At 45.9% G+C, this 25,459-nt stretch overlaps 1 protein-coding gene across 6 annotated transcripts in view; it reads right to left on the bottom strand.

Annotated features, from left to right (window-relative positions):
- The window catches only part of TRIM66 (tripartite motif containing 66), a 66,975-nt gene that overhangs the window by 4,849 nt on the left and 36,667 nt on the right, over positions 1-25,459 (bottom strand). For all 6 annotated transcript variants that reach the window (XM_064365198.1, XM_021675133.2, XM_021675135.2 and 3 more), the window contains 11 exons: positions 24,227-24,344; positions 21,431-22,332; positions 19,591-19,752; positions 5,416-5,931; positions 5,062-5,254; positions 3,522-3,582; positions 2,446-2,620; positions 1,834-2,120; positions 1,234-1,360; positions 838-912; positions 271-423 (listed from right to left, as the gene is read on the bottom strand). In XM_064365198.1, coding sequence (XP_064221268.1) covers positions 271-423; positions 838-912; positions 1,234-1,360; positions 1,834-2,120; positions 2,446-2,620; positions 3,522-3,582; positions 5,062-5,254; positions 5,416-5,931; positions 19,591-19,752; positions 21,431-22,332; positions 24,227-24,344 — 2,769 coding nt within the window. The remainder of the gene's footprint in view (positions 1-270; positions 424-837; positions 913-1,233; positions 1,361-1,833; positions 2,121-2,445; positions 2,621-3,521; positions 3,583-5,061; positions 5,255-5,415; positions 5,932-19,590; positions 19,753-21,430; positions 22,333-24,226; positions 24,345-25,459) is intronic.

The following is a 25,459-nucleotide window of genomic DNA, read 5'->3' as shown; positions in this document are numbered from 1 at the left end:
GGATAACTAGTTTGGTAGTAGCTCTTAAGGCAGAAGTGACCCCAATAGGCAGCCACAGATGGCCGGTCACTAGTACCTCCCCTTTTTCCTGAGTCCATGCTGAGGCCTGAGTGTGGGAGAGAGCTTTAAACACCCACCACAGCAGGCCCCTGGAATCTGCTCCCCCGTCCTCATGGCAGCCCAGACCAAACCTAACCTCTTACCCCTACCCACCCATGACAGTCCTGGGTTGCAGGGAAATAGGAGAGAGGGAAAACAGACAAGACATACATAATTGAACTTAGCACAGTTCCAGAACATGAGGTGCACATCCGATACCACCTCCTCTGGGGTGGTATAGTGAGCCGGGTCCTTCTTTTGCAGCTTCCTCCGGATGATTGACAGGTCCATGGGCCTCTTGATAATCTGGTAATAATGCCGGGCCTTGTGGGAGGAGACATGAGGAGAAGGAGGCAAATGGGGATGAGAGAAGAAATGGAGGTATGGATAAGAAGGAAGAAGAAATGGACAATGAGTTGAAATATAAGTAAAAAGAATAGGAGGAGGAATGATGAGAAGCAGCAGGAAAAAAAGGATGGAGAAAGAAGAAAAAGAAAAAGGGAAAAGGAGGAATGTGTCACTTGTCAAGTCAGATCTGATACAGCAGCAGTTGTGGGTGGGGAGGTTGAAATGGCCGTGGCCCCACAGTCCCTTGGACTATCCACAAGCTACTACTGTCACTACTTCCAGTGGCCATGCTCTGAGCCCAGCCTGGGAACCACCATGCTCCTGCCCCATGGTCTAAACCCTCTGAGCAGAAGAAACAGCAGCAGGCAGAAACAGCGCGGCCTTCCTTACCAGGGGGCTGACAGGTTCATGGAAGGGCAGGCTGAGGTTATTGCAGCACAAGGACAATACCAGCTTCTCACACTTCTGCAAAATCAGAATTGGCAACAGAGTCACTTTGTTCTGGCCTCATCTCAGTATGAACTAAAGATGCTGACCCTGATAACTCCCTGGCTCTGTCTCACAGGGTACCAGTTGCCATACTAAGGCAGAGCTCAGGCTCCCAAGCCAGAGGAAAACTGCCAGGAGAAGGAAAATCATCCAAACACCCCTGGGCCAAGTTGTCAGGCACAGCACAAAGAAAGGTATCCAGAAAAGCCCCTCATCCCCTCTGAAAGGCCTCAGACCCTGTAGGCAGAAGGGGGCTGCCAAGGGCAGGGAACCTTGTTTCCAAAGACCCCTCCCTACCTTCTGGTCATATGTGCTTAGGCCAGGAGATGCCCGCATTCCAGGCTGGTTATAGCGGGCGTTCTCACAGTCGTACTCCATCTCGGGCTGGGTCAGGCTGCGGCACAAGGTACACACCCACTCTCCCCTGCAGGGGCAGGTGAGGCCATATTAGGCCTCCACACATTGCCCAGAGCACCCTTCCCTGTCCTTCTGCCCTAGGGCAGGCATTGGGACAATGACGTGGGAAACTGAGTCCCTGGCCTTGCCATGTAAGGAATGGCTTCCTAGCCACAGGCTTAGAAGAAATTCAGTAACTCAGAATTTAGTGAATCTAGAAAAATAGGGGTTGGGGAGGCTGGGGTAGGAGTATAGGCACAAAATCCACATGCAAGAGGAAGGTGAGTAAAGAGGTGGAAGGGAAGTCAACCAAATGTCAAGCATCCACCTGTCTGTGTGCAGAAGACACCCAAGCCCATCAACTCACAGACCTGCAATTCAGGCAGGCCCAGAAGAGGGGAGTAAGCCCATCCTGGGAGCTCTGTAGGCCTGGCCTGGAATAATCATCCCTGGAAGGTAACCCTACTAGCCAGCTGATGGTCCTGGACTGGCATGACTCACCCTGGAAAGCTGAGCAAGGCTGGCACATGGCAGGACAGATGGAACACTTTGGGGCAGCGGTCACAGCACAGTAACTCTCCCCCATTGAGGCAAACAGCACAGAAGTCCTCATTCTCTATTGGGGCTGGGGGGCCCTTCTTGGCTCCTGGAGTTCGAGGAATGAGTCTGTGTTCTTCAGATGTGCCCTCCACTTCTGGTGGCCGCTGCCCAGCCAGAGAAGTGACAGTGACCTTTCTTCCCCCCAGACCTGGGGCCTGGGTGGCCTGAGACAGTCTGTCCTGGCTGACCTTGGGGAAGAAATAAGTCTGGGGAGCCAGAGCACAGCACCAACAAGCTCTTGGGGGAGGAGAGGGAGGGACCGGCAGGCCCTGCGCACCTACTATGAGAGCCACTTATTCCAGGACCCCACACCAACAAGCCCCATGAATGCTGGGACACCTCACTCCTAATATGCATCTCACAGGCCCTTTGAAGCAGGAAACAATGTCTGGCAAAGCTGCAGCCCTATCAGAGACTCAGGAAAGGTCCCAGAGCCAGAATTCTGGCAGTAGCAGAAAGAATAAGCTCTTAGGCTGGGCCAGGGTTTAAGGCCAAGGCAGAGGAAAGTGGTACCTTAATGGACAGGCTGGAGGACTCAGTGCCACACTCGATCATCAGCAGGAAGCTCCCATCCTGATCATTCTTCTGTGGCTTCAGCTTGAACACGGGCATCTCTCCCGAGGAGCCAGCACAGATCTTGAGTCGCTCTAGTCGCACATAGGGAATCTTAGGCTCGCTATTGAAGGCTCTGCAGCAAGACAGATATCCCGGGGTCTTGGGATCCTCCTCTGGCCCCAACCTCTAAGTCAGAAACATCCATGATCCCTGTGATGGTTAATACTGAGTGACAACTTGATTGTATTGAAGGATACAAAGTATTGATCCTGGGTGTGTCTGTGAGGGTGTTGCCAAAGAAGATTAACATTTGAATCAGTGAGCTGGGGAAGGCAGACCCACCCTTAACTGGGTGGGCACCATCTAATCAGCTGCCAGCAAATATAAAGCAGGCAGAAAAACATGAAAAGGAGGTAACTGGCCTGGCTTCCCAGCTACATCTTCCTCCTGTGCTGGACGCTTCCTGCCCTCAAACATTGGACTCAGTTCTTCAGTTTTGAGACTCAGACTAGCTTTCCTTGCTCCTCAAGCTTGCAGACAGCCTATTGTGGGACCTTGTGATCATGTAAGTTAATATAAACTCCCCTTCATATATATATATCTCCTACTAGTTCTGTTCCTCTAGAGAACCCTGACTAATACAATCCCCAACTGAATTGCTACTCTAGATCCTCTCAGACCTGGACTCTGAATGGGGACTCTACAGGTCCATATTCTGCCCTGCTGCCCAGCTCTGCATGGTCAGGCCCTGTCAGCCACTGGGAAGCCCTTTGGTGTAGTCCTTCCTAGTCAAAGATGGGAGCTCCCTGACATGCAAGAACTGCACCCAGAGTGCATGCCTCATGGTGCAGGAGCCAGGACATCCTCCCACAACCATCCCAGACATCCACTTGAAGGTCACGGGGTTGAAGAAGACAGTTGCAGACAAACTTCTTCCACTTGCAACTAAATCGTCAAGGTTGCTTCCTCCCTATGCCAACATCTCAGGACGTGAAGTCATGGGTGGGAGGGGAGATTAACCAGGAGTCTGTTACCTGATGCTCTGGTTCTGTTTTGCATCCAGCTCTAGGATTCCTTGTTCAAAATTCTCACACTCTAAGGCAAAACACAAACAAATACCTGTGACACACATTTGTGACAACAAACCCTGTCATGCACACCTTCTACTTATATCTGTTATTCATACCTTTGGCCACACACCTGTCATACAGTTGTTACCTATACTATAGTCATTCATAGTGGTGACAAGTCTACCATGGATCTCCTTCTTGAAAGGAGGAAAGCCACCTTCTTTTAAAAAAGATGAACACAAATAACACTCAGAGGCTGCCTACAGGTGAGTGTTGGGTCAGGTACTGATGGGCAGTTTCTCACCTTCAACATGAGCTCAGAAATCACTTGTTCTCAGCACACTGCTGTTGCCTCCTCTAAGGAGTCCTCTTGTCTGGCCTCTGCCCTCTCAGCCAAGTGCTGGGATTCCAGCACTGCTTGAGAATCCAGCTCATACTCCATGGACAAGGGGTTCCCAGGAAGTCCTCCCCTGAGTATGCAGTCTATGGAGATGGGCAGGAGGCAGTGGTGGGGCAAAAGGAGGAAACTAGCATCTGGTCAGCACCAGGCATGGTTCTGCTGTACATGGGCAAGCAGGATCTAAAAAGTTCAATTTTACTGCATAAAACGCAGAGTTACATTATTGTGTGTAATAAGAACCAATAATTTTTCAGTTGGTCTTTCAGTCAGTGGGAGGAAAAGGAGAAAAACTGTTTCTTTCATTTTCATTTATGACATGTATAGGAAAGAGACTGATCATTACAAATTAAACATGTATCATACATTGAACTGAAAAAGTCCCAAATGATCACTAGGGAGTCGCTTCTGACTTCCCAACTAGCCCTCACCTTCCACAGAAGAACAAACAGCCTAGCCTGGTTAGAGAAGGGGCGTGGGAAGCTGAGAAGCAAATCAGAACCAGTCTCCAATGGTCCAAATTCCCTTCACTACGAGGCACAACACAAATCCACATTACTGTCAGCTACCAGGAAAATCCTCACTTGCTACTCAGAGTAAGTTATCAAATTATTTCACTACAGTTACTTGTCCTAGTAGCCTATGAAGTAGGTGCAATTAGCCCCATTTAGAGAGAAAGAAATCAGTTAAAGGTTAGGTCTCTTATCTGGGATTAGAGGGAGAGAAAACTGGTTTTTCTAACTTCTATCTGTCAGACTCCAAAGTCAGACATGCTCTTTTCCCCATAACATGATGCCAAGGCTAGCCCTCCTGGGCTGAGTTCTGTTTCCCCCTATGAATAATGTAGACCCCCAGGACTTTTTTGCATGGAGAGTGTTACAAACAGGATAAGTCTTGGCCATGCCTAGATCAGCCATGGCCACAGTGAGGGAAGCAGAACAGGTGTCACTAAGACAGTTTCGGAGGAGAGAAGTAAATTCAGCCTCAGAGAGATGCACTGCTTCCCCAGCTTAGAGCTTGTCTGCTGGCTTCTATCTCACCTAGAAGTGCTGAGTCCATCTGCTCAAGTCTGTGGCCAACACGAAGGGCAGGCTGCCTGAGTCTCACCTTTTAGGTTCTGGTACTGCTGCAGAGCTGTAGATGTGCTGACCACTGGCGCCAGTGGAAGTTTCTTCACAGAGAGGTTAATTGGCTCCTCCAGTTCTGAGGGGATGGCCAAGTCCTTGCGAGCATCCAGACCAGGGGCTATGGGACCTTGTCCCAGTGAGTCAGTGAAGCGAGTGGAATCCTCACTTTCCATCTTTCAAAAGTGAAATGTCAACAAGAATCAAAGCACTCAGACATGGTCGCCATTGGTGGTCAAAGGACTGTTAAGCTAAGGTTAGAACAAGGGTCTTAGTGGCCAACCTTTTGCCCATTGTTGAGCAAAGGAAGTTTGAATGGCATCTCCCCAGGACTTACCTTACACAGAGCATTCCCCAGGGAGGGATCAGCCACATCTCCAGGGCACAGGCTCCCTGAAGTTCGGCCAGAACTGGAGCTGGACCCGGTTTCTGCCTGCATGTCAGACACTGAAGGGATGCTCTGCAAAGGACAAGTTGCCAGACTCGGCACAGCCTGGGTGTGACCAGACACTAGGCTGGGCCCAGCCTGAGAGTGATCACTTGCCAGGCTTGCCATAGCCTGGGGGGAGTCACTCAGCAAGTTGGGCGTGGACTGGAATGTGCTACGCATGAGGCTGGGCACAGTCTGTAGGTGACTGGTTGTCAGGCTGGGCATGGCCTGGTTTTGAACACTTGTCAGACTGGACACTGTTTTGGGGGGAGCACTCAGCAGGCTTGGTACTGCTTGGGAAGCGCCAGCTGTCAGGCTGCTCACACTCTGGATCTGTGGCTCTAGGGCCCTCTCCAACCTGGTAGATGACAATTCCATCTCCAGAGTGTTGGAAAACCCCATGATGCTCACCGAAGTGGAACGCTGTGGGAACAGAGACAAGGGTAGAGTCAGGCTGCTAGCTGGGAATGGAGGGAGGGAGAGGGGAGACCCAACCACAGGAGCTCCCATGCTCCAATTCCACTCTGGCTTCAGAGTCTGGTAGCTGCCAGGAACTTAGGCGATGCATGAAGCCCTGTTCCTCTTCCCAACACTAAGGAGGCTGCTAAGCTATGACACAGAGAGACAGGCACAGGCAGAGGACCGTGTGTGTGTGTGTGTGTGTGTGTGTGTGTGTGTGTGTGTGACAGCAAGAGTGAGAAAGAGAATTTACTGCCTGACCTGAGGTATGTACACAGAGAGAGAGAGAGAGAGAGAGAGAGAGAGTCAGCCACATCCCTCACCCCAGTCCTGTACCTAAGCAAAGGGTCAAGCTGTGGGACTGTCCTCTAATTTCAAACTCCCCTCTGACTATACCACCAGTGGCTTCTCTTCCCTTTAAGGGGTGCTATAGAATAGTTTCTGCTATACAAAAGTAGCAGGGGGTTAAGAAGGTTCAAACTCTTATCTGCCTCAAACCTGCCTTGAGAGAATGCCATCAGAAAGTTCCAATCAGTCCTGGGGAACCTGAGTCAACTCCAGGGCCTTCTTATGAGCTTGTTCAAATCAACTCCAAGCACTACCAGCATTTGATGTAGGCTTTAACCAAGATATCTGAAGGTCTTTTCTGGCCCTAGTATACCTGCCAAAAATATTCCAAACCAGAGGCAGAGAACTTCAAAGCAGCTAAATCTTAATATCACCTAGTCTGTACAGTCATTGGATAAGGCAGTAATGTTCCGACTCCAAAATTATTTTCTTACATCTAACTACTTGGTGACCTAAGGAGGAGATGTAAGAGGCTGATAAAAGAAGTTGAACGCATAGATTTATGTACTGAATCCACTCTGCTTTTCAGATTGAAGAGGCAGACTTAGGAAAGGGAGGGAGACTGGCTCTAAATGTATAAAGAATGTATAAATGTATCAGGAATGTATAAGTTTCATATTCCTGCCCTTTAAAAAAAAGACTAAATATACAACAATTTGACATCTTTTGAAAAACAAAGGGATAACAGGATTAGACATATTTATCTTAAGTTTCCAAAATCAGTGTCTTGAACCTGTCATTTATTTCCCCATTCAAATTTTCACAGGAAAAAAAATACTTCTAATACCTTCTCAAGTTTCAATATAAAGTTAGTAAAGCTATTTTGCCATGAGGACTGTCCTCATCTCAGTGAAAGTCACTCCGAGTCATCCAGTTCTGCAAGTCAGATCCTATGAGGGAGGCATCAGTGAAGCATCCCTCCTGCCACACCCAAACTAATACCAAGCCCCATCAATTCTACCCCTTACACATCTCTCAGATACACCCACTAATTCTTCCCTTTATTGATGGTGCCCTAGCCTAACCTACTTTCACATCTCCCTGGACAACAGTAGTAGCCTCCTCAATGCAGAAATATTTTCAAAACACGGACCTATCACATCATTTCTTTTCATAAAACCCTGCAGTGCACTCCATTCTTCTTAGAATAACTGCAAAAATCCTTAACAAGACTCCCAAGGCCCTGATGACCTGTCCTCTGTCCTCCTTTGTAGCCATAGCTCATTCAATAACCCTCTCCTCATTCTCTGAACTCCAGCCATTTTTTTCAGTTCCTGCAACACACCAAGCTCTCCTTCCATCCACCACCCTAACCCCTTCAGATGGACTGCTTTCTCTGCATAGAGGATTCTCCTATTCCTGCCCTGTTCCACTTACCCTTCAGAACCCAGCTCAACGGACATTTTTTGCCACAAAGCCTTCTTTCATTCTCTAGTCCAGACCAGGTTCCTGCTTTCATCCTCTCATATGCCTTATACTTGTACTTTCAGCCTCATACCACAGTCCATGATATCATTTGATGAATGTCTGTTTCCCCTACTAAATTGTAAACTCCATTAGAGTATGGATTTTTATCTATTTTGCTTACCCACTGTATTCCTAGACCCAAGAGCAGTGTCTGGATGAATAAATGAATTAATGAGCTATTTGAAATTTCAAAACAGCACTAATACAGGACTGTTTATTCTATAAATCTTTAGCTAAATGAACAGCAGCTTACTTAGGTCTACTGACAACTTTGGCTATGAGTCTCTCTAAAATAATGATTTTTTTATACAGCTGAAGTTTATTGAGAATTTATTATATGCAAGGCAATGTGCTAAATGTTTTACATATATTACTTTATTTAATCCTCACAATAACCATTAAAGGGTTGTTAAAAAGTTAAAAGAAAAAGTCCATGTGAACATTTAGAACAATATCTGGCATACTACAGATGCTCAATAAACCCCAGGTGTTTCTACTGCTACTGCTATTATTTTTATTGTATTATTGTTGCTGCATACCTACTTTCACGCTTGATGAGGCTCAGAAGGGCATCTTAAGTTTTTTCTTGTTACTGTAAAACATAATTTTGTAGATTTCCATTTTTCTTTATTGTGTGTGTATTGTATATAGAAATACAATTAATTTTTGAATATCGACTTTGTATAGTCCTTGCTAAAGTCATTCTGAGATTTTCTTTTTCTTTCTTTTTTTCTTTTTTTTTGGAGATAGAGTCTCACTCTGTTGCCCAGGCTGGAATGTGGTGGCATGATCTCTGCTCACTACAACCTCCACCTCCTGGGTTCAGGTGATTCTTCTGCCTCAGCGTCCTGAGTAGCTGGGACTACAGGCGCACGCCACCACACCTGGCTAATTTTTTTTGTATTTTTTGTAGAGACAGGGTTTCACCATATTGGCCAGGCTGGTCTCGAACTCCTGACCTGGTGATCCACCCACCTCAGCCTCCCAAAGTGCTGGGATTACAGGCGTGAGCCACCGCACCCAACCCATTCTGGGATTTTCTTTTGGATTTTCTGTGCACACAAATCATGTCCATCCGTGTATAGTAAGTTTTTGTTTTGTTTTTCCAGACAGGGTCTTGCTCTGTCACCCTGGCTGCAGTGCAGTAGCACAACCACAGCTCACTGCAGCCTTGACCTCCCAAGCTCAAGCAAGCAATCCTCCCACCTCAGCCTTTGGAGTAGCTGGGACTACAGGTGCATATCCCCACACCTGGCTAATTATTTTTATTTTTGTAGAGACAGGGTCTTGCTATGTTGCCCAGGCTGGTCTTGAACTCCAGGGCTCAAGTCATCCTCCCACCTTAACTTCCCAAAGTGCTGGGATTACAGGCATGAACCATCAAGCCCATCCTGAATGGTAAATCTACTTTCTTTTTAAATTTACATTTGTTTTTCTTGCCTTACTCCACCAGCTAAGACTTCCAGTACAAGGTTGACTAGAAGTAGTGACAGTAGCCATCCTAGTCTCATTCCTGATCTCAGAAGATCCTTGCAACATTTCATCACAAAGTAGATTTGATGTAGGTTTTTTGTAGATTTAAAAATCCATATCGTGGTCAGGCATGGTGGCTCACACCTGTAATCCCAGCACTATGGGAGGCTGAGGCAGGCAGACAGCTTGAGCCCAAGAGTTCAAGACCAGCCTAGGCAACATGGTGAAACTCTGTCTCCACAAATAATAGAAAAATTAGCTAGGCATGGTGGCATGGACCTGCAGTCCCAGATTCTTAGGAGGCTAAGGTGGGAGGATTGCTCGAGCCCGAGAGGTTGAGGCAACAGTGAGCCAAGACTATGCACTACATTCCAGTCTGGGCAAAAGAGCAAGACTCTTGTCTCAAAACAAAAAAAAAGAATCCAGATCTTTGGTACCAAAGCTACAACTTAATTTTGACTTGTCCCCCTCTATACCTCTCTGGGCTTACTCCCCTTCACTATCTCTCACCTTCTTTTCTATTTCTTTTCCTTCCCTCTCTTCTCCTCTCTCCCCCTCTCTCTAGAGCTCTTTCTCTCTCTTCCTCTCCTGCTTTCTTTTTATCATTTCTTTCTCCTCTTTCCCCACCTCTTTCCCTTATTATTTAACTGCTTTAGTAAGGCTTATATTTTCTATTCTGAATTTTAAACACAGATGAGTTAAATATCTTTTGTTCATTTCTCCAAAGAAAAGTATGCTTTTTATATTTTCCTTAGTAGTTTAATAGTGTCCAATTTTTTACAAAGCTTCAATTTCCTCTACAGTCTAAGGGCCAAGAAAAGAAAGGCTGAAGAGAAGCAAGGTGGAAAGAATATTCAAACCAAATTGGGTAAATTAGGAATGGAGCCCAGCTTAAGGGACCAAGGCCAAAAAGAAAATGGCTATCTCAAACATGCCCAGGCCTGCATCCCTTAACGTCTCCTGTTGTCCTGGTTGTGCACTGCCATAGCATTATAATATTCTATATTTCCTTATCTAGAAACAAGAATACCCAGTGACTATTTCATTCCGTTTTTAATATATGACAGTCTAATCCTTTGCACTAGATTCTTTCCCCTTTCCCCTGTTTGACATGTATATTTAGTGCAGTTCTGGTGTTCATTTCATCTACCCATGCTGGACATTGAGAATTATATAGACGTCTCTTTTTAGTGAGATCCTTGCTACCAAGCAGTAAGAGCACTAAAATCCACATGAGACTACTTAAATAATAATGGTCAGATGCCATATGTCACAAGATATGCACAAGATAAAATTCCCAAGGACAAAACTTCGCAGATTAGGGGTAGAGATCACATTTGTAGGATATCATCTCTCCTGTCCTAATTACTTACTGCATATGTGAGTTAACTTAATGATAGGGGAGAGCAAGACATGCAGACTGAGCTGTGGAAAAATTGCGGAAACTCCATCGCAGTTTATTTTGAGGTGAACCTGATGAACCTGGTCCCATAATGCCTAGACGACAATACGAGTCAGCAATACATTCCAAGATATTGCAAACTTGACTGATTTCTTTCCTTTCCACAACCACAGCCAATCTCAGGGAGACCAATGCTATTAGGAGCGGGGGTGAAGCTCTGGTAGTTGTAACAAGAACCTGGGAAACTTCCATGGGGGCTGTGAGAAAGCCAGCCCAACCCCATTTTTACAGGCTATATAGACACAATGGCATTTCTGAAACCTATATATGCTATGTGTTAGTTATTTTTATACTTCATTGGCTCTCTAGAGTAAAGGATTGTAAAATATTAAAACAAAAGATACTTATTTCATGTACAAAAAGGAAAAGAAGAGCTGAGAGCTTCCATTCTAGTCTGTTGCCAGTGCTACAAGATGGGTGGGGAAAGGGTAGGGCCAACTTTCAGAGCAAGGAAAGCAGACTGAGTCTCCAGGGCCTGGGAGGAGGGGAAGCGCTTCTTGAGAGCATGATGGGATTGGGGAACAGCTTGAGAACGTGACCAGGCGGTCTGACGCTTGATGCCTCCCATGTAGAAGGGAGCTCACCTGTCAATGGAGATGATACCACCTGCCCTCTAGACCCCAAAATTGTTCAGAGGTCAAATGACAGGAGGTAAAGGTGTATTTCTAGCCACAGAAAGTCTGTGGAGGATTATCACTGAGGTTTCTAGGCTGTCAACTATGTAACTGACACCTTGACTTCATCTTCACATACAAAACCTCCAGATTTTATGAAGGAAAGGGTGTGTGTTGGGATTCACAACTGAAAATAAACCATTTTCTAGTTCAGAGAGGAAGAGTCAAAATGCCAAAACACATTCACTCCGATAATCTGCTCAGGTCATCTTTGGATGAAGGGAGACAACCCTGAGGCTACAGAGCCCCCTCTTACCTCCCTTAACTAACATCTCCTCTCGCTCCTCATCTCCCTTCCCCCAAACTGTGTTCCCATCCCTGTCCCTCTCCTCTTCTTGCCTCTTAGCTGTTTGTCTCATCTTTGTCTGCCACCTGTCTGACTTACCTGAAATTACCTCACCTATTTATTTAATAGATTCAATTAACCTATTTAACCTACCTGTCTTTATCACCTGACTTGACAACTTGCCTGACCTACAACCTCCCTGAATTATCTGACTTTCAATCTCTGCTACTAGTCACCTATGTGACCCTGCAGCTGTCTAACATGACTTCTGCTTGATCTGTGCTCTGTTACCTGATGCCCTCTCTCTCTCTCCTCACCCTTACCACCCAGATGCGTTTCTAGAGTCCAGTGTGTTAACATTATTATTCTAATGATCGCCACATGGTATTATCAAAGTTCAGAGAAAACATTGCTCTTTCATTTTAACAGGAAGGGAAATTGAGACACAGAGTGATTACCCAGATTTCCCAAGCTCATATAGGTCCAAGACTAGGAATCTGGGCCCAGCATTGAAAACCAGCTGGCCAGTCTTGATTCTGTGCCAGTAGTCGGAAAGCTAGTGCCCTAGTAAGCGGTGATTAAGAAATCAATAAACAGACACTTAGTGCACATGCCCTGAATTTAATATGAATTTCATGTTCTTACATAAAGATAATATTGCTGGGGATAAAGTAGTGCAGATAGGGTGGTGTTCCACATAAATTAATTTTCCATTTATCTGAAACATACCTCTTTCAATAACAAAATGCAATTGGCTTAAAAACATTATTTCAAATGGGAGTACTTCTAAAACACTTTACACACTCTTCTGTCTTATTAAACAGAGCATAAGGAGCCTAAGGAGACCATTTCTTAGTGATATCAAGGAATTTTGATGAACAAGTAAGTAATTCAGTGATGCTTTTGGGAACTTCTAAGAACGTAGGGCTTAGCTTGTTCTTTCAGAGAATGATCTCATCCCGTGGCACTTTTCCAGGTGATGTTTCTTGTCTTCCTTTTTAGCTGCCTTTACAGAAATCTTGACTCCCTGCTTCTACTCTCCTTACTACTATAATGAAGTTAAACTAAAATTTTCCCAAGAAAACCATATATTTAAGCTTGCTAGATCAAGAACACTGGCTAGGTACCCACATGTGAGTTTATGATCTCCTATAGAACATAATGCCTGGGTTTTGTGATGGGCTGTTTTTGTTGCTGCTCCAAAGCTTTGCCTGGTCACTTCTGGTTTCAGGTTTTTGTCCTAGTGGTTAAAGTCATCAGAAACTGACCACTGTGTAAATATGCAATAGAAAAAGAGACCAAAGATTTGGGAGTTGTGTCTTGGAAACACACTGAAGGCCTTCACTCTAGCTAAGGAAACAAGAGAGAGGAAAACAGATTTATGAATTAAATCCTCAAAATACGTGAATATGCCAGGTGTAACACCTGAGGTCAGGAGTTCAAGACCAGCCTGACCAACATGGTGAAACCCTGTCTCTACTAAAAATACAAAAATTAGCCAGGTGCAGTGGTTCATGCCTGCAATCCCAGCACTCTGGGAGGCTGAGGAGGGCAGATCACAAGGTCAAGAGATCAAGAACATCCTGACCAACATGGTGAAACCCCCTTCTACTAAAAATACAAAAATTAGCTGGGTGTGGTGGCACACACCTGTAGTCCTAGCTACTTGGGAGAATGAGGCAGGAGAATGGCTTAAGCCCGGGAAGCAGAGGTTGCAGTGAGCTGAGATTGCACCATTGCACTCCAACCTGGCAACAGAGCAAGACTCCACCTCAAAGAAAAAAAAAATGCGAATGCTTCAACAGCTTCAAGACTAAGTGGACTGGTTTAACAGTAGCAGATCTGTAAACAACAGAATCAGATGGCTGAGGAAGGGACAAACCTTTCTAGTAAGTAGTTTCACATGTTTTTGTTTGTTTGTTTGTTTTTGAGAAGAGTCTTGCTCTGTCGCCCAGGCTAGAGTGCACTTGGGCAATTTCAGCTCAATGTAACCTCTGCCTCCTGGGTTCAAGTGATTCTCCTACCTCAGCCTCCCAAGTAGCTGGGATTACAGGTGCCCACCACCATGCCCAGCTAATTTTTGTATTTTTAGTAGAGATGGGTTTTCACCACGTTGGCCAGGCTGCTGGTCTTGAACTCCTGACCTCAAATGATCCGCCTGCCTCAGCCTCCCAAAGTGCTGGGATTACAGGTGTAAGCCACTGTGCCTGCCCCTCACATGTTGATTTTTAATGGCAAAGTTCTTGCTCTTGCTGACAATGAGTGTTCCTCATCTCAACACAAAGCTCTTGTACTATTTAAAGCTGTCACTATCAATGTAACTATGCAAATATATGATAACTTAGTAAAGTCAAATGGGAAAAGTTTCATGGGCGGTGAAGAGAGAAGAAGTGAAGAGTGCCCTGTACTCTGATAATCCAGGGAGGACATAAAAGCAGAGGATCCCAGAGTCTGAGGCTGAAGAAAGAGGAAAGGAGTAAATGGATTCTAGTAAGTCTGAAGTGAAAGCCAGATGAGTGGAATCCTCAAACCCCAAGGCTGGAAGACTCAGGAGAATTTGGTCGGAGGTATTTTGCCCAGGCCAGTGTAAGAAACTGACTTAAAACATTATTTTGAATGGGAGTACTTCTAATACACTTGACACACTATTCTGTCTTAGTAAACAGATAGGAGCAAGAACTTGATTTCTCATGGGCCAGGAGATCTAGACAAAGATCTTAGGTTTGGATGGTGAATGAAATCAGGATAGAAGTAAGGAGACAGGCTTCTTAGAGTATGCTAAGTTCAGGAGCCAGACTTGGGGAGTGTTTGGCCTGACTCCTGAGTAGAAAGAGTGTACAATTAATTCTGCAGAGGCCGACCAGGACGCAGGCTGTGCCCTAAGAAAACTTCACCAGGCTCCAGGAACACGTGAGCAAATGCTGCTGTCAGGGCTAAGCGATTGTTCCTGAGATTGAGGATCCACAATCTGATCCATAGCAGTAGCTTTGGAGACTATGGAGGCAGGATGTCTGGTATTTCCTCACAGTTACCAGAGTTTAATGAGTTTAAGCAAGTCATTGTCCAGCTCTGGGTTTTAATTTCCTCCTACACAGGTTAATGTAAATCTCACTGAGTTTTTATAAGACTCAAATTAAGAGATCGGGTATTGAAATGCTTTGATAATGGTATAAATATTATCTGCCTGAGTCATTATCCTTTACTCCTCTGTATCACTCTTAATAATCTAGATCACAGGAATGCCTACCGCTTCTGTATCATTTACTGGAAATACATCTCAGACTCCTAAGCCATAAGCAGCATGCTGGTGGCTTTGAAGTCCTCTCTTGAAGATCTGGAGCTATGTTACGAGCAGCAGAAGAAAAGTCACTCTTGAAGGTGAACTGGGACTCAAATAGGGCTTTCTGTGACACCCACAGCTTTGACTCCATGAGAGCTTTTTATTTTTTTGAGACAGTCTTGCTCTGTTACCCAAGCTAGAGTGCAGTAGCGCAATCTCAGCTCACTACAACTTCTGCCTCCCAGGCTAAAGCAATTCTCATGCCTCAACCTCCTGAGTAGCTGGGACCACAGACATGCGCCACCATGCCTGGCTAATTTTCTTGTGTTTTTTGTAGAGACTGGGTTTCACCATGTTGTCCAGGCTGGTCTTGAGCTGTTCAGCTCAAACAATCAGCCTGTCTCAGTATCCCAAAATGCTGGGATTACAGGTATGAGCCACCGTGCCTGGCCAGCTCCTTTAAGGAAATGCTTGTGTGTATTTTTCAGCAGTTAACTGGTTCAGAAGCATGCAATGAAGCCATCAAAATGTCTCCCAGTTTCACTTGAGATGTAAGGGTTGTTGTTGTAGGGTTGTAGCCATGGTCTTTCTTTCAGAGTGGCTGGACCAAGATTAGGAAGCTTAGGCAACAGCAGGTGCCAGACAAATGTCAAAATGCATCCAAAAGGGGTTGCAGAGCTTAAGCCACTAGAAAACTCTTTCTAGAACTTTCACATCTCATTTTCAGCAGCAATCTGAAGACCAGACAAGCACCAGCTCCAAGGTACTTGTGCACAAACGCTCTGTTTCACCAAAAGTCCTCTTATGGTGATATACAGTCAGTGTAGAACTCATAGAAAGGTGCCTGGTGCCACAGGTTCTTCTGGTCTGTGACCTTCAGATAGATTCTTCTGACTTTCCTGGCACTCACAAGCCAGCACAGGCCGGGAGTGGGCTGGAGGCCAAAATGCCTTTACTGGATAAAGACAACCGATACCAAACTAGTCTGGGTCCTAAGACCTCTCCCCAGCAAGGCCTCAGGCTACTTCAAGGATTACGAAGACAGGAAAATACAGCAGGTGAGAGGCCAAATGGAGTCCTATTTCTCCCACTGCGGTGCAGAAAGAGAAGCAATTTAACCTAGTCATTGAACACAGAGCTGTCAAGGACCTGTGTGGTCTGGTCCTAACATTGCCCAATGGGTTGGCTGCGTAACTCTTAGGTGGGTCACTTAACCTCTCTGTGTCTCAGTTTCCACATCTTTCAAAGGGGAATAAGAAAAAGGCTTCCTCATAGCATTGCTAGGATAAAGAGATAAAATGAAATAATCCATATAAAAACCTATGAAAAAATTAGAACGATACTATACAAAGTATTATCAAAATGTTGTTAACTATCCCTGAGCTTCATGCCTTCCACCCTGCCCAATCTCAGCTCCAAGGCAACAAATTCCCTCAAATACAAAGCCCTTTTCCTTATTGCAGTAGTTTTGTGTACAACCAGTGGCTCTCACTGTTAGGGTTGATCTCTCTCTGCCGACCCAAATGTTCCTCTGAGCCAGGATGACAAACTTGAGGATCCTTTTTCGGGGAGTTCAAGCCATGAAAAGCCTATGAAACACCTGAAGAATGCCAGGCCATCTGACCCTCCAAACCTCTATAGGAACCCCGTTTAATAAGGGGCAGGAGAAGCTCAAAATGAGAAGTTAGAGTTCCTAGGACCTTTGCTAACCCCATTGCCAACTTGCAGTCACACAAGAGGGCAGCACCCCTTGCTGCTGAGAGAACTCTGTGGGCCATTCACACAGGCAGCATCGACTCCATGCATGTGGCTCAACTCCTTTCCTCTGCTCTGTGTATAGGAACAGAACTTAACCTCATCAAATGAGAAGCAGCATTTTCTGCATGGCTTCCACTACAACTGAGCACTGGCAATGAAACCACCTTTGCAAAAATTGTATCAGTGAGAAAATTATGACAGTGAAAAAGATCTGATCTAATCTACTCACCCCAACCCTTGCCTTTCCCTTAATCATTCCTGGGTCTACTGTAGATTGGCCTTTTGAGATATCTTTTCAAGTTCTGAGCATGTCTGACATCCATGGCTTTACCCAGACCCATCAATCCCACTCCTGTGACCCACCCAGAAGCAACTTAGCTGAAGTGGACGGCTTTCACCCATGATTTCATCTCCATCCCAAGCAATCATCAGTAAGCACCCATTTCTAGCCACCCCTTCCCCAAACTGCCTTTTAAAAATCCCAGCCTCACATCAACTAAACTCTTTCTCTATTGCAGTGCCACAGACTTCATTTGTGCAGCAGGCAGGAAGAAACTGTCGGGCAGTCACAGCAATTCTCATGCTTGCTTCTGAACCACTGACATCTAGAGCTAGCTGCCTTCAGGTCATCTTCTAATGTGTCCTCCACAAAAGAACATCAATAATTCAAAACTTAACTTCTTCCCCTAAATATGCCCTTTTTCCCATGCTCCTATCCCAGTTGGTCAAGACAAATCCACTGGGATGGGAACATGGGGAAACACCTGGGTGATAAGCCAAAGGGCTTTCTCTGCCTTACATATCATCAATCAGACACTGAGACTAGGACTACTATGATCTGATATCTCTTGAAATATTTGCTTCCTCTTTATTCCCATTGCTATTGATTTCATTCAGCCTGCTGTTTCTCCTCTGTACTGTTCTGGTCTCCCTTACTACAGCTAAAGTGATCTTTCCAATTTAATTCAAACCAAGTTCCCCCTTTCTGGAAGTCCTTTATTTACTCCTCACAGCCCCCAGGACTGAATCCCAACCCCAAAGTATAATTTACAAGGCTTATAACCCCTCTGGTTTCAATCCATCCCATTCCCCAGTGCATCTCGTGATCCTATCAAGTCAAATTACAAATTATCTGAAGCCCCCCTAATTGCCCCAGACTTTCTCTCACTCCTGAAGCTTCCTAGTTGCCATTCCTTTTGACTCTTTGTTCTATCCCTCTACCCTTTAGTAGCCCAACTTCTCCTCTTTGAAATGTCAGCTTAAAATAATGTCCTCTAAGAAATCTTCTGTTAACAGCCCCCTCTCCCAGAGCTTGGTGCTCCATTGGGGTGTACCACAACGACTATCACAGCACTTTACCACAATTTATTATTGTTGCTTAACTGTTTCTTTCACCAGCCAGTAATCTCCAGCATGGGACTATCCTTATTCACCAATGTATGCCTGGCACCTAGCAGAATATGCGGCACAAACTTGGAGATTAATGTGTATATATGTACATACATACATACATATATATATATATAAAACACACACATATGTGTGTGTGTATATATATACGTATATGTATATTATATATATAAAACATTCAATGAATAAACAAATGGATGAATGGTTAGGTGGCTGGCCCAAATACAAGAAGTTAAACATCTAAGAACCACAAAGGGCCAATCTACAGTACCTCAAGGGCCTCTACGCCAAGCCATTTTCAACAGAGTAGGACAGGAACAGACAAAAAGCCTCGAGAGTCACTAGCAATTTCCAAGTTGACATTTCATTTTTGCTGTCCCTTCTTTTTTCTAAACTCTTCTCAAATATTATTGAGACTGACTGATTTAAGACATGCACTGCAATGGTACCGTTAGGCAAACTTGGTGAGGGGCAGGTACACTGAGCAACCAGCATAGCTGGGCTGCAGGGCCAGAGGGATGCAACAGGGCCAAGGCTACAGGCAGGGAGGGTTCAGAATACCTGACAGAGCTTCAAGTCCAGGGCTGGGTGGAGGCACTGGAGGGCTGAGGGCACCAGGCCACAGAAGGCAATAGGGTAAGTGGAACAGGGCCAAGGGGCACTAGGAAAAATGGGTGGAGGCCATGGCACAGCACTGAGGCTCTGGCTAGAAGTATGACAGGGGTTGGGGGTGAAAGGGTAGCGGTGAGAATAGACAGTTGAGGATTTGTAGGGTTCTGGGTTATGTCCAGGGTAAGCAAACACTTTCAGCAAGCTGTAGGTGGGTGGACAGAAAGGTCTCCAAGAGCTCATCTTCAAGAGATCTCAGTGTCTCAGCTGCTCATCTACCTCTGCAGAACATCCCTGCAGACCACTCACCCAACAAATTTCACTGAATCAAGTCTTAAGGTCAGCAAACTCTGGGTTGTGGTGGCCACATAAAATATTTTCCCCATCTTCATTGCAGAGGGAAGTTCAAGCTTTGAATTCTAACTGATCTCAGTTTTAAAACCTCAGCTCTCTCTTCTACTAGCTGTAGGGCCCTGGAATTCAGTTTCCTTAGCTATACAATAGGGGATGCTCACTTCCACAACTGTTGGAGGTGAGATGAGTTAATGCTCATGAAGCAGCATACATGGTTCCAAGCACAGAGTATGTGTTTAATAAACTGGCTTTCTTTCCCTTCCCCCTTCCACTCTGCATGAAGCCAAGTAGGCCCCACTGTACATGTTTAGGGGAGTGGAAATGGGTGATGAGGAAGATCTATGTTGTTGACTCACTAGGAGAGAAGGCATGAATCAGAGCTGTGTAGCATCCAGGGATGGAACAGGGACACTCCTCCCCCGACCCTATCCTCCTCCAGGTGCCCGGGGCCTTGGCTAGCAGTGGGTTCCATGTGGTCAGGGAAAACAGGCTCCTTCAGTACCTTTCTCACCACATTTGGAGAGGAGTTCTGGATGGTGCTGTCCACTGGGGGGACACTGAGAGGGGCTTCTTCCCCAGACACCTGGGGCAAGGCAGCAGCAGTATTCTTGTCAAGAGGGAGAGCCGATTTTGAGCCCTCGGATGCTGAGGGCTCATCTGTAGCCTGGAGAAGAAAATAAGAATTTGAGTGGGTTTTACTGCAGAGAGTGTAGCAGCAGCAGTAGCAGCAGCAGTGGCAGCAAAGGCTAGAACCCACCCTGCCCTGCCCATCATTACCACCTACATACTGTGGACTGCTTATTTTCCAAAAAGAAAAATACTCTCATCCCAACTCTTCCAAAGACTACATGCTAGTGCAAAAGTCTTAGGATAGAATTTTGAGCTAATTTTGTGATGTTCACTTTGGCAATCATAACCTACTTTTGACTTACATTTTAGCTTGTGGCCCTCTATGAACCCTAGACCCTTCTCTGCCATCACACGGATTATTCTATATCTCCTCAAAAGAACTGGGCCTCAGGGGAAGACACTGAAGCATGATCTGAAGTTCCAGTACTAAAGCATAAATGTGAGGCCTTATATTCTATAATAAAGTAAAAATCTGTAAAGCTGCTTTGAAGATAAAAATGTGATTACAGATTTAAAGGGGGTACCACTATGGAAAAAGTGAGAGAAGGGTAGAGAGAAGAGGATAGAACAGGTGTTCTGGGGGTAAAAAAGAAAATCAAGAGCTAAGAATGAAGATGCGAAAGGCAGCAAAGATCCCAGGGGTACAAACTGCACCTCTTCAACTGTCTTTTGGCTGAGAAAAAGAGGAGCAGCATCCAATATCCTCCTACAGAGAGAAGAAGACTTCTGTGGCATTACAGAAATGTCAGCAGACCTGGAACCAAGTCTTAGCTCTACCTCTCAATGATGTATGATATGTAGACAGACTGCTAGCCTCCTCTAACTCCCATTTATACACCTATAAAGCACAGACGGTAATGCCTACCAAACAACATTGTTGATAGGATAAATGATATGGCGCATATAAAAAATACCCAGCTTAAGGCTGGGCGCAGTGGCTCACACCTGTACCCAGAACTTTGGGAGGCCGAGGTGAGCCGATCACTTGAGATAGGGAGTTCGAGACCAGCCTGACCAACATGGAGAAGCCCTGTCTCTACTAAAAATACAAAAAATTAGCCGGGCATAGTGGTGGAGAATCACTTGAGCCAGGGAGGCGGAGGCGGCGGTGAGCTGAGATCGCGCCATTGCATTCCAGCCTGGGCAACAAGAGCAAAACTCTGTCTCAAAAACAAACAAACAAACAAACAAACATTCCCAGCTTAGTAGAGGTAAAAAAGTTTAAGTCTATACCTGTGCAGTATTATAAAAGTGCTGCCTGCCAGCATCTAACATGGTTCTTCACTCTACTCCTTAAGCTCTGCCCTTCCTGCTGTCTGGGATTCCTAAGGTCCGGCAAGGGATCTAGGGATATGACAAGTTAAGAGACAGCCTCCCTTCTGCTCTGGCACTGGCAGGAGTTCAGCACGGCTCAGAAGGTACCATCGGTGGGCAGGGTCCCTACTGTCATCCAGGAAGACAGGGCTAAGCCAAGCTACTCTGGAGAGCACTGAGCCTAGATCTAAGTTGGGACTGGGTACTATGCTCTCTGGAGCTTTTCTGAGATGGGAGGTTAAGTCCAGGGTAGTTTTGAAATGTGAGGGTTGAGCTCAAGGCTGCTTTAAGGTGAAATAACTGTATTCCTGTATACCGCCCTGTTTCCAGGGAGGCTATGTTCCCTGAGTGATCCTAGGATGGGCAGAGTATCCATGCCAAGTCACCCTGATGCTTACCTGCAGGGTCTCCTCCTGGCTCTGGGACTGGACAGGCGCTGGCTGCCTCACGATGTAGTTGATCTGCCCCACAATGGTTTGCTGCAGATGCTGAGGAGATTTGGTCTGACTCAGTTGCAGGCTGGGCTGTTGAGCCTGGAGAAGAAGCTCCAGGTCCTTCTGCATTTCCTCCAGCTCAAACTTGTGATGCATTATGTCCACGTTCTGAGAACAGGCAGGCCCAGGAGGGCTCTCATGCTGACTAGAAGCCAGATGCTGGGATGGAGGTGGAGGTGGAGGTGGCTGCTGTGGGGGAGGTAGCGAAGGCGTTGGAGGTGGCAGCTGCTGCTGTGGCTGCTGCTGAAAGTGACTGAGCTTCAGCTTCTGGTGGTGGCCAAACTGGACTTGGATAGTGGGTGTCTGTAAGGTGGGGTGGGCATGGGCTCCTTGCTGAACATCCTGTGGGGGGACAATACACACAGGCTGGGAAGTCAGCTGCTGCCCCAGCCGCTGGGGTATGCTCTCCTGCTCCACAGGGGGCTGGGTTTCCAGCCAGGGCTGCAGCAGCTTTGGTGGATGAGGGCTGCAGGCAAGCTCTTTCTCCCTGGGCAGCAGGGCAGAGCACTGCAGAGACCCCAGCTGCTGGGGCACCATCTCAGAGGGCTGCCTAAAGCTGTGGGCTGGGTGCATGCTGGGTTGGGGGACCTGGCCTTTGGGGGAAGGTGAGACTGGGGAGCAGTGGGAGCAGCACACAGATGAGGAGCACATTGCTGGAGACTGGAACTTGTGTGGAGGGTGGCTAAGAGCCTCTTGCTGAGCCACTGGAGACTGGTGGCTTTGATAAAAGGGTGATGGCCCCTGTAAGCCTCCATAAGCAGGAGCATCTGCCCGGGACAGTTGTCCACCTTCAGTAGTTATGCAGCCTAGAAATGCAGAACAGAGAGTTTTTCAAGTTTTTCAAGTTGCTCCCACCTTGCTACTTCCTGCTCCTGGGACAAAAAGACCTCATTCAACAATCCTGTACCAGGCACAGAGATTAAGAAATTCAAGGCCTGATCTCCTAGACTCAGTCTAGAATACTGCCAGTAATAGCACCTGTATGGAGCTGCTTTGGGGGCACAGGATTTTTGAGAAATTAGCTCAGCTTTCACCAGATGCTCTGTCCTGACTCTGTTTCTGTCAGAGTCTAGGAAACTGTCAGACTAGGAAAACCATAAGCTCCCTCAAACAGCACCTACTCATTTTTTTTTTAACAGAATGGCCCAATCAGAGTCTGACAAAAAGAATCAACTTTAGGGTGGGGAAGGAATATGCTGGAAAGTAGCAAAGGGTAGAGTCAAGTCTGGGACCAATGAACAAGTCCGCAGATACAGGCGTGGGGAACTGTGTGTTGAGCAAGTAGGATGGAAGAGAGCAGGGAAGCTCTAATACCAGGTGATACGGTTTGGATCTGCGTCCCCACTCAAATCTCATGTTGAATTGTAATCCCCAGTGTTGGAGGTGGCTCCTGGTAGGAGGTCTCTGGATCATGGGGGCAGATCCCTCATGAATGGTTTAGCACCATCCCTTAGGTGCTGTTCTTGTGATAGAGTTCTCATGAGATCTGATTGTTTAGAAGTGTGTGACATCTCCGCCCTTGCTCTGTTTCTTGCTGCTCTGTCCATGTGATGTGCATCTTCACCTTCTGCCATGACTATAAGTTTCCTGAGGCCTCCCCAGAAACTGAGCAGATTCCAGCATCATGCTTGCTTTACAGACTGCAGAATCATGAGCCAATTAAACCTCTTTTCTTTATAAATTACCCAGTCTGAGGTATTTCTTCACAGTAATGTGAGAACAGACTAATACACCTGGTCAGTGCCAGGCACCGGCACTGCCCCCTGAGGTCTCTAGGTCCCTTGTGCATGAGTGGATCTATGGCTAACTCAGTCTAATGAGTTAGCTTCTTCAGTCTAATGAGTTGGCTCCTTCATCTCATTATTTTGATGAGGCTTACTTACAGGAAGTCTGAGTTCCTTAAGGAAAGTGTGTTTTATTCACCTTTCGTTCTTTAGTGCTTAGCATGGAGCCTAAACAAGAGTAGGTGGCTATCAAAGGTCTGCTGAGTTAAATCAAAGGAAAGAGGGAAGCAGAAAATAAACCTACATATCATTTGTCACTTTGCCAAGTTCAACAAACTTTCAGTAAGATTAACAGCCTCAAATGAAGGCAGCAGCTGGCCATCAGTTTAACAAACTCGTTAGTCTGTCAACACAGGCACAACTTCAAGCTGTCTACATTCTGCCTAAAGACTGAATGCCAACAAACGATTGCAGCAGGGAAGTAAAATGCACAAGGCCATGAATTATCTGCTTACATCTCAACTCAAAAGGATATGTCTGTGTAACACACCCACATGCACACACAGTCTCACTGTTGCTGAGATACCCCTGCTTGTGCCCACATGTGTACTTTTGTGTGACCACAGAGACACACATTCATCTGTACTGCCACACAGCATTCTGGAGAGCAGGGTGACTGTCTTGTCTCCCCCTCAGCAACAAAACCAAGGTAACAGGACATTTATACAGAATGGTAAACTCAGATTTCAACTGGTCCTGATACAAAGTCCTATATTGCCATTGTTATTTAAATTCCTCAACCTCTCCTCCTCCCTCTCAAAAAAAAAAAAAAAGTTTGCTTAATGATTCCATGACCACTGGCAGTCTCAGGGAGTGCTTTCTCTTCGGCATATACTGACCTACCCAGTAAGGTAAATAAGCAATTAGGGCAAAGCCCACAGGGTGGGTGGGCCTGGGTGGGTGGGCACAAGCTCACCAAGAGAAGATAGCTGCTTGGTCCAGAAATTAGGCTCCCAGGTGAATCTGATACTCCAAGGAGAGCCAGGATCTGTGTTACAACTTGTTTCCAGCAATCGCTGCATCTGAAACACAATCTGACAACAGCACCAAAGGTCATTTATTTGGGCATCTCGCATCTAAATGACAACTCCCCTTCTCATACTCTTTGGACAGGCTGAAAGGCCCAAAGTCATGGCCCTTTAACTTCTTGTTATCCTCCATATTCTCATTCTCGTGCACCTTAGCGCCTGCCCATCCTCCCAGCTGATCCCTTTTCTCTTATCAAGGCTTCTGCAACACCTACATTCTTATCCTTTTCAGGCCTCAAGTGATTTGTCATTCTCCTTCACAACAACATTGACTGGCAGCTCCATTTATTCTCCCATCACCTCAATTTAAAAGCCTAGTGGGGGCAGACATTTTCTGAGCTCCCCATTGCTGTTCTTCCACTTACAGGTAAAACACCCTTCTATCCTATTCAATAGCCCTCTTCCCCTCCCATCACTTTCATCTATTTCCTGTCTAGGGCTTTGGCAAGTTTCCAACTTACCCTGCCATCCTCTTGTTAACTAATCTCCCAACTAACATCTTGGCCTCTTATTTCGTTGATCTCTTGCATGCAACCACCTTCACTTGTTTTCAGTTTAGTCACCATACCTAGACCCTATTCATCATTTAGAACCATTCTACCTATGAGACCTTTGAACTCCAACAACCCACCCTGGTCATAACAAGTTTATGCTCTTTCAGAGTATGTTCTTCAACCTCTCCAATCCCTGCTCCTTCAGTCCACAGTACCCCCAGCTTCCTGTCATTTATAGTAATAATATCACTAGTGTCCTAATTCCCTCCCCATCGCCAACTCCTACCCTTAGGCAATCCAGCCATACCAAAGCCATGTTATCTGTAGCCATTTCAGTGATCCTTAATTTCAGCAGCACCCCTCAGCCCTTTATCTTGTCACTTCTTTTCTTGTCATCTTTCTCTTCCACTGCACTCAATGACTATTTAAAATCTTTACTTTGGTGCTACTTACCAATGTTTGAACCCTCTTATTATCACCTTCCATTTCACAGAGAAAAAAAGACACCATAAAGGACAAATTACCCCAAACTTATATCCCTTCTACCTCAAACTTAACTACAACATTGTCCCTTTTGTCTAAGATGGACTGTCCTCCCATCTTAGACAAAGGGACTGTCCTTGTGTT

This window comes from Aotus nancymaae, unplaced genomic scaffold (genome assembly GCF_030222135.1).
Source record: "Aotus nancymaae isolate 86718 unplaced genomic scaffold, 86718_ANA_hifiasm-v0.15.2.pri h1tg000059l, whole genome shotgun sequence".
Taxonomy (NCBI): Eukaryota; Metazoa; Chordata; class Mammalia; order Primates; family Aotidae; genus Aotus; species Aotus nancymaae.
Note: the sequence above shows the minus strand (reverse complement) of the source record. Positions and strands in the feature narration are given on the sequence as shown.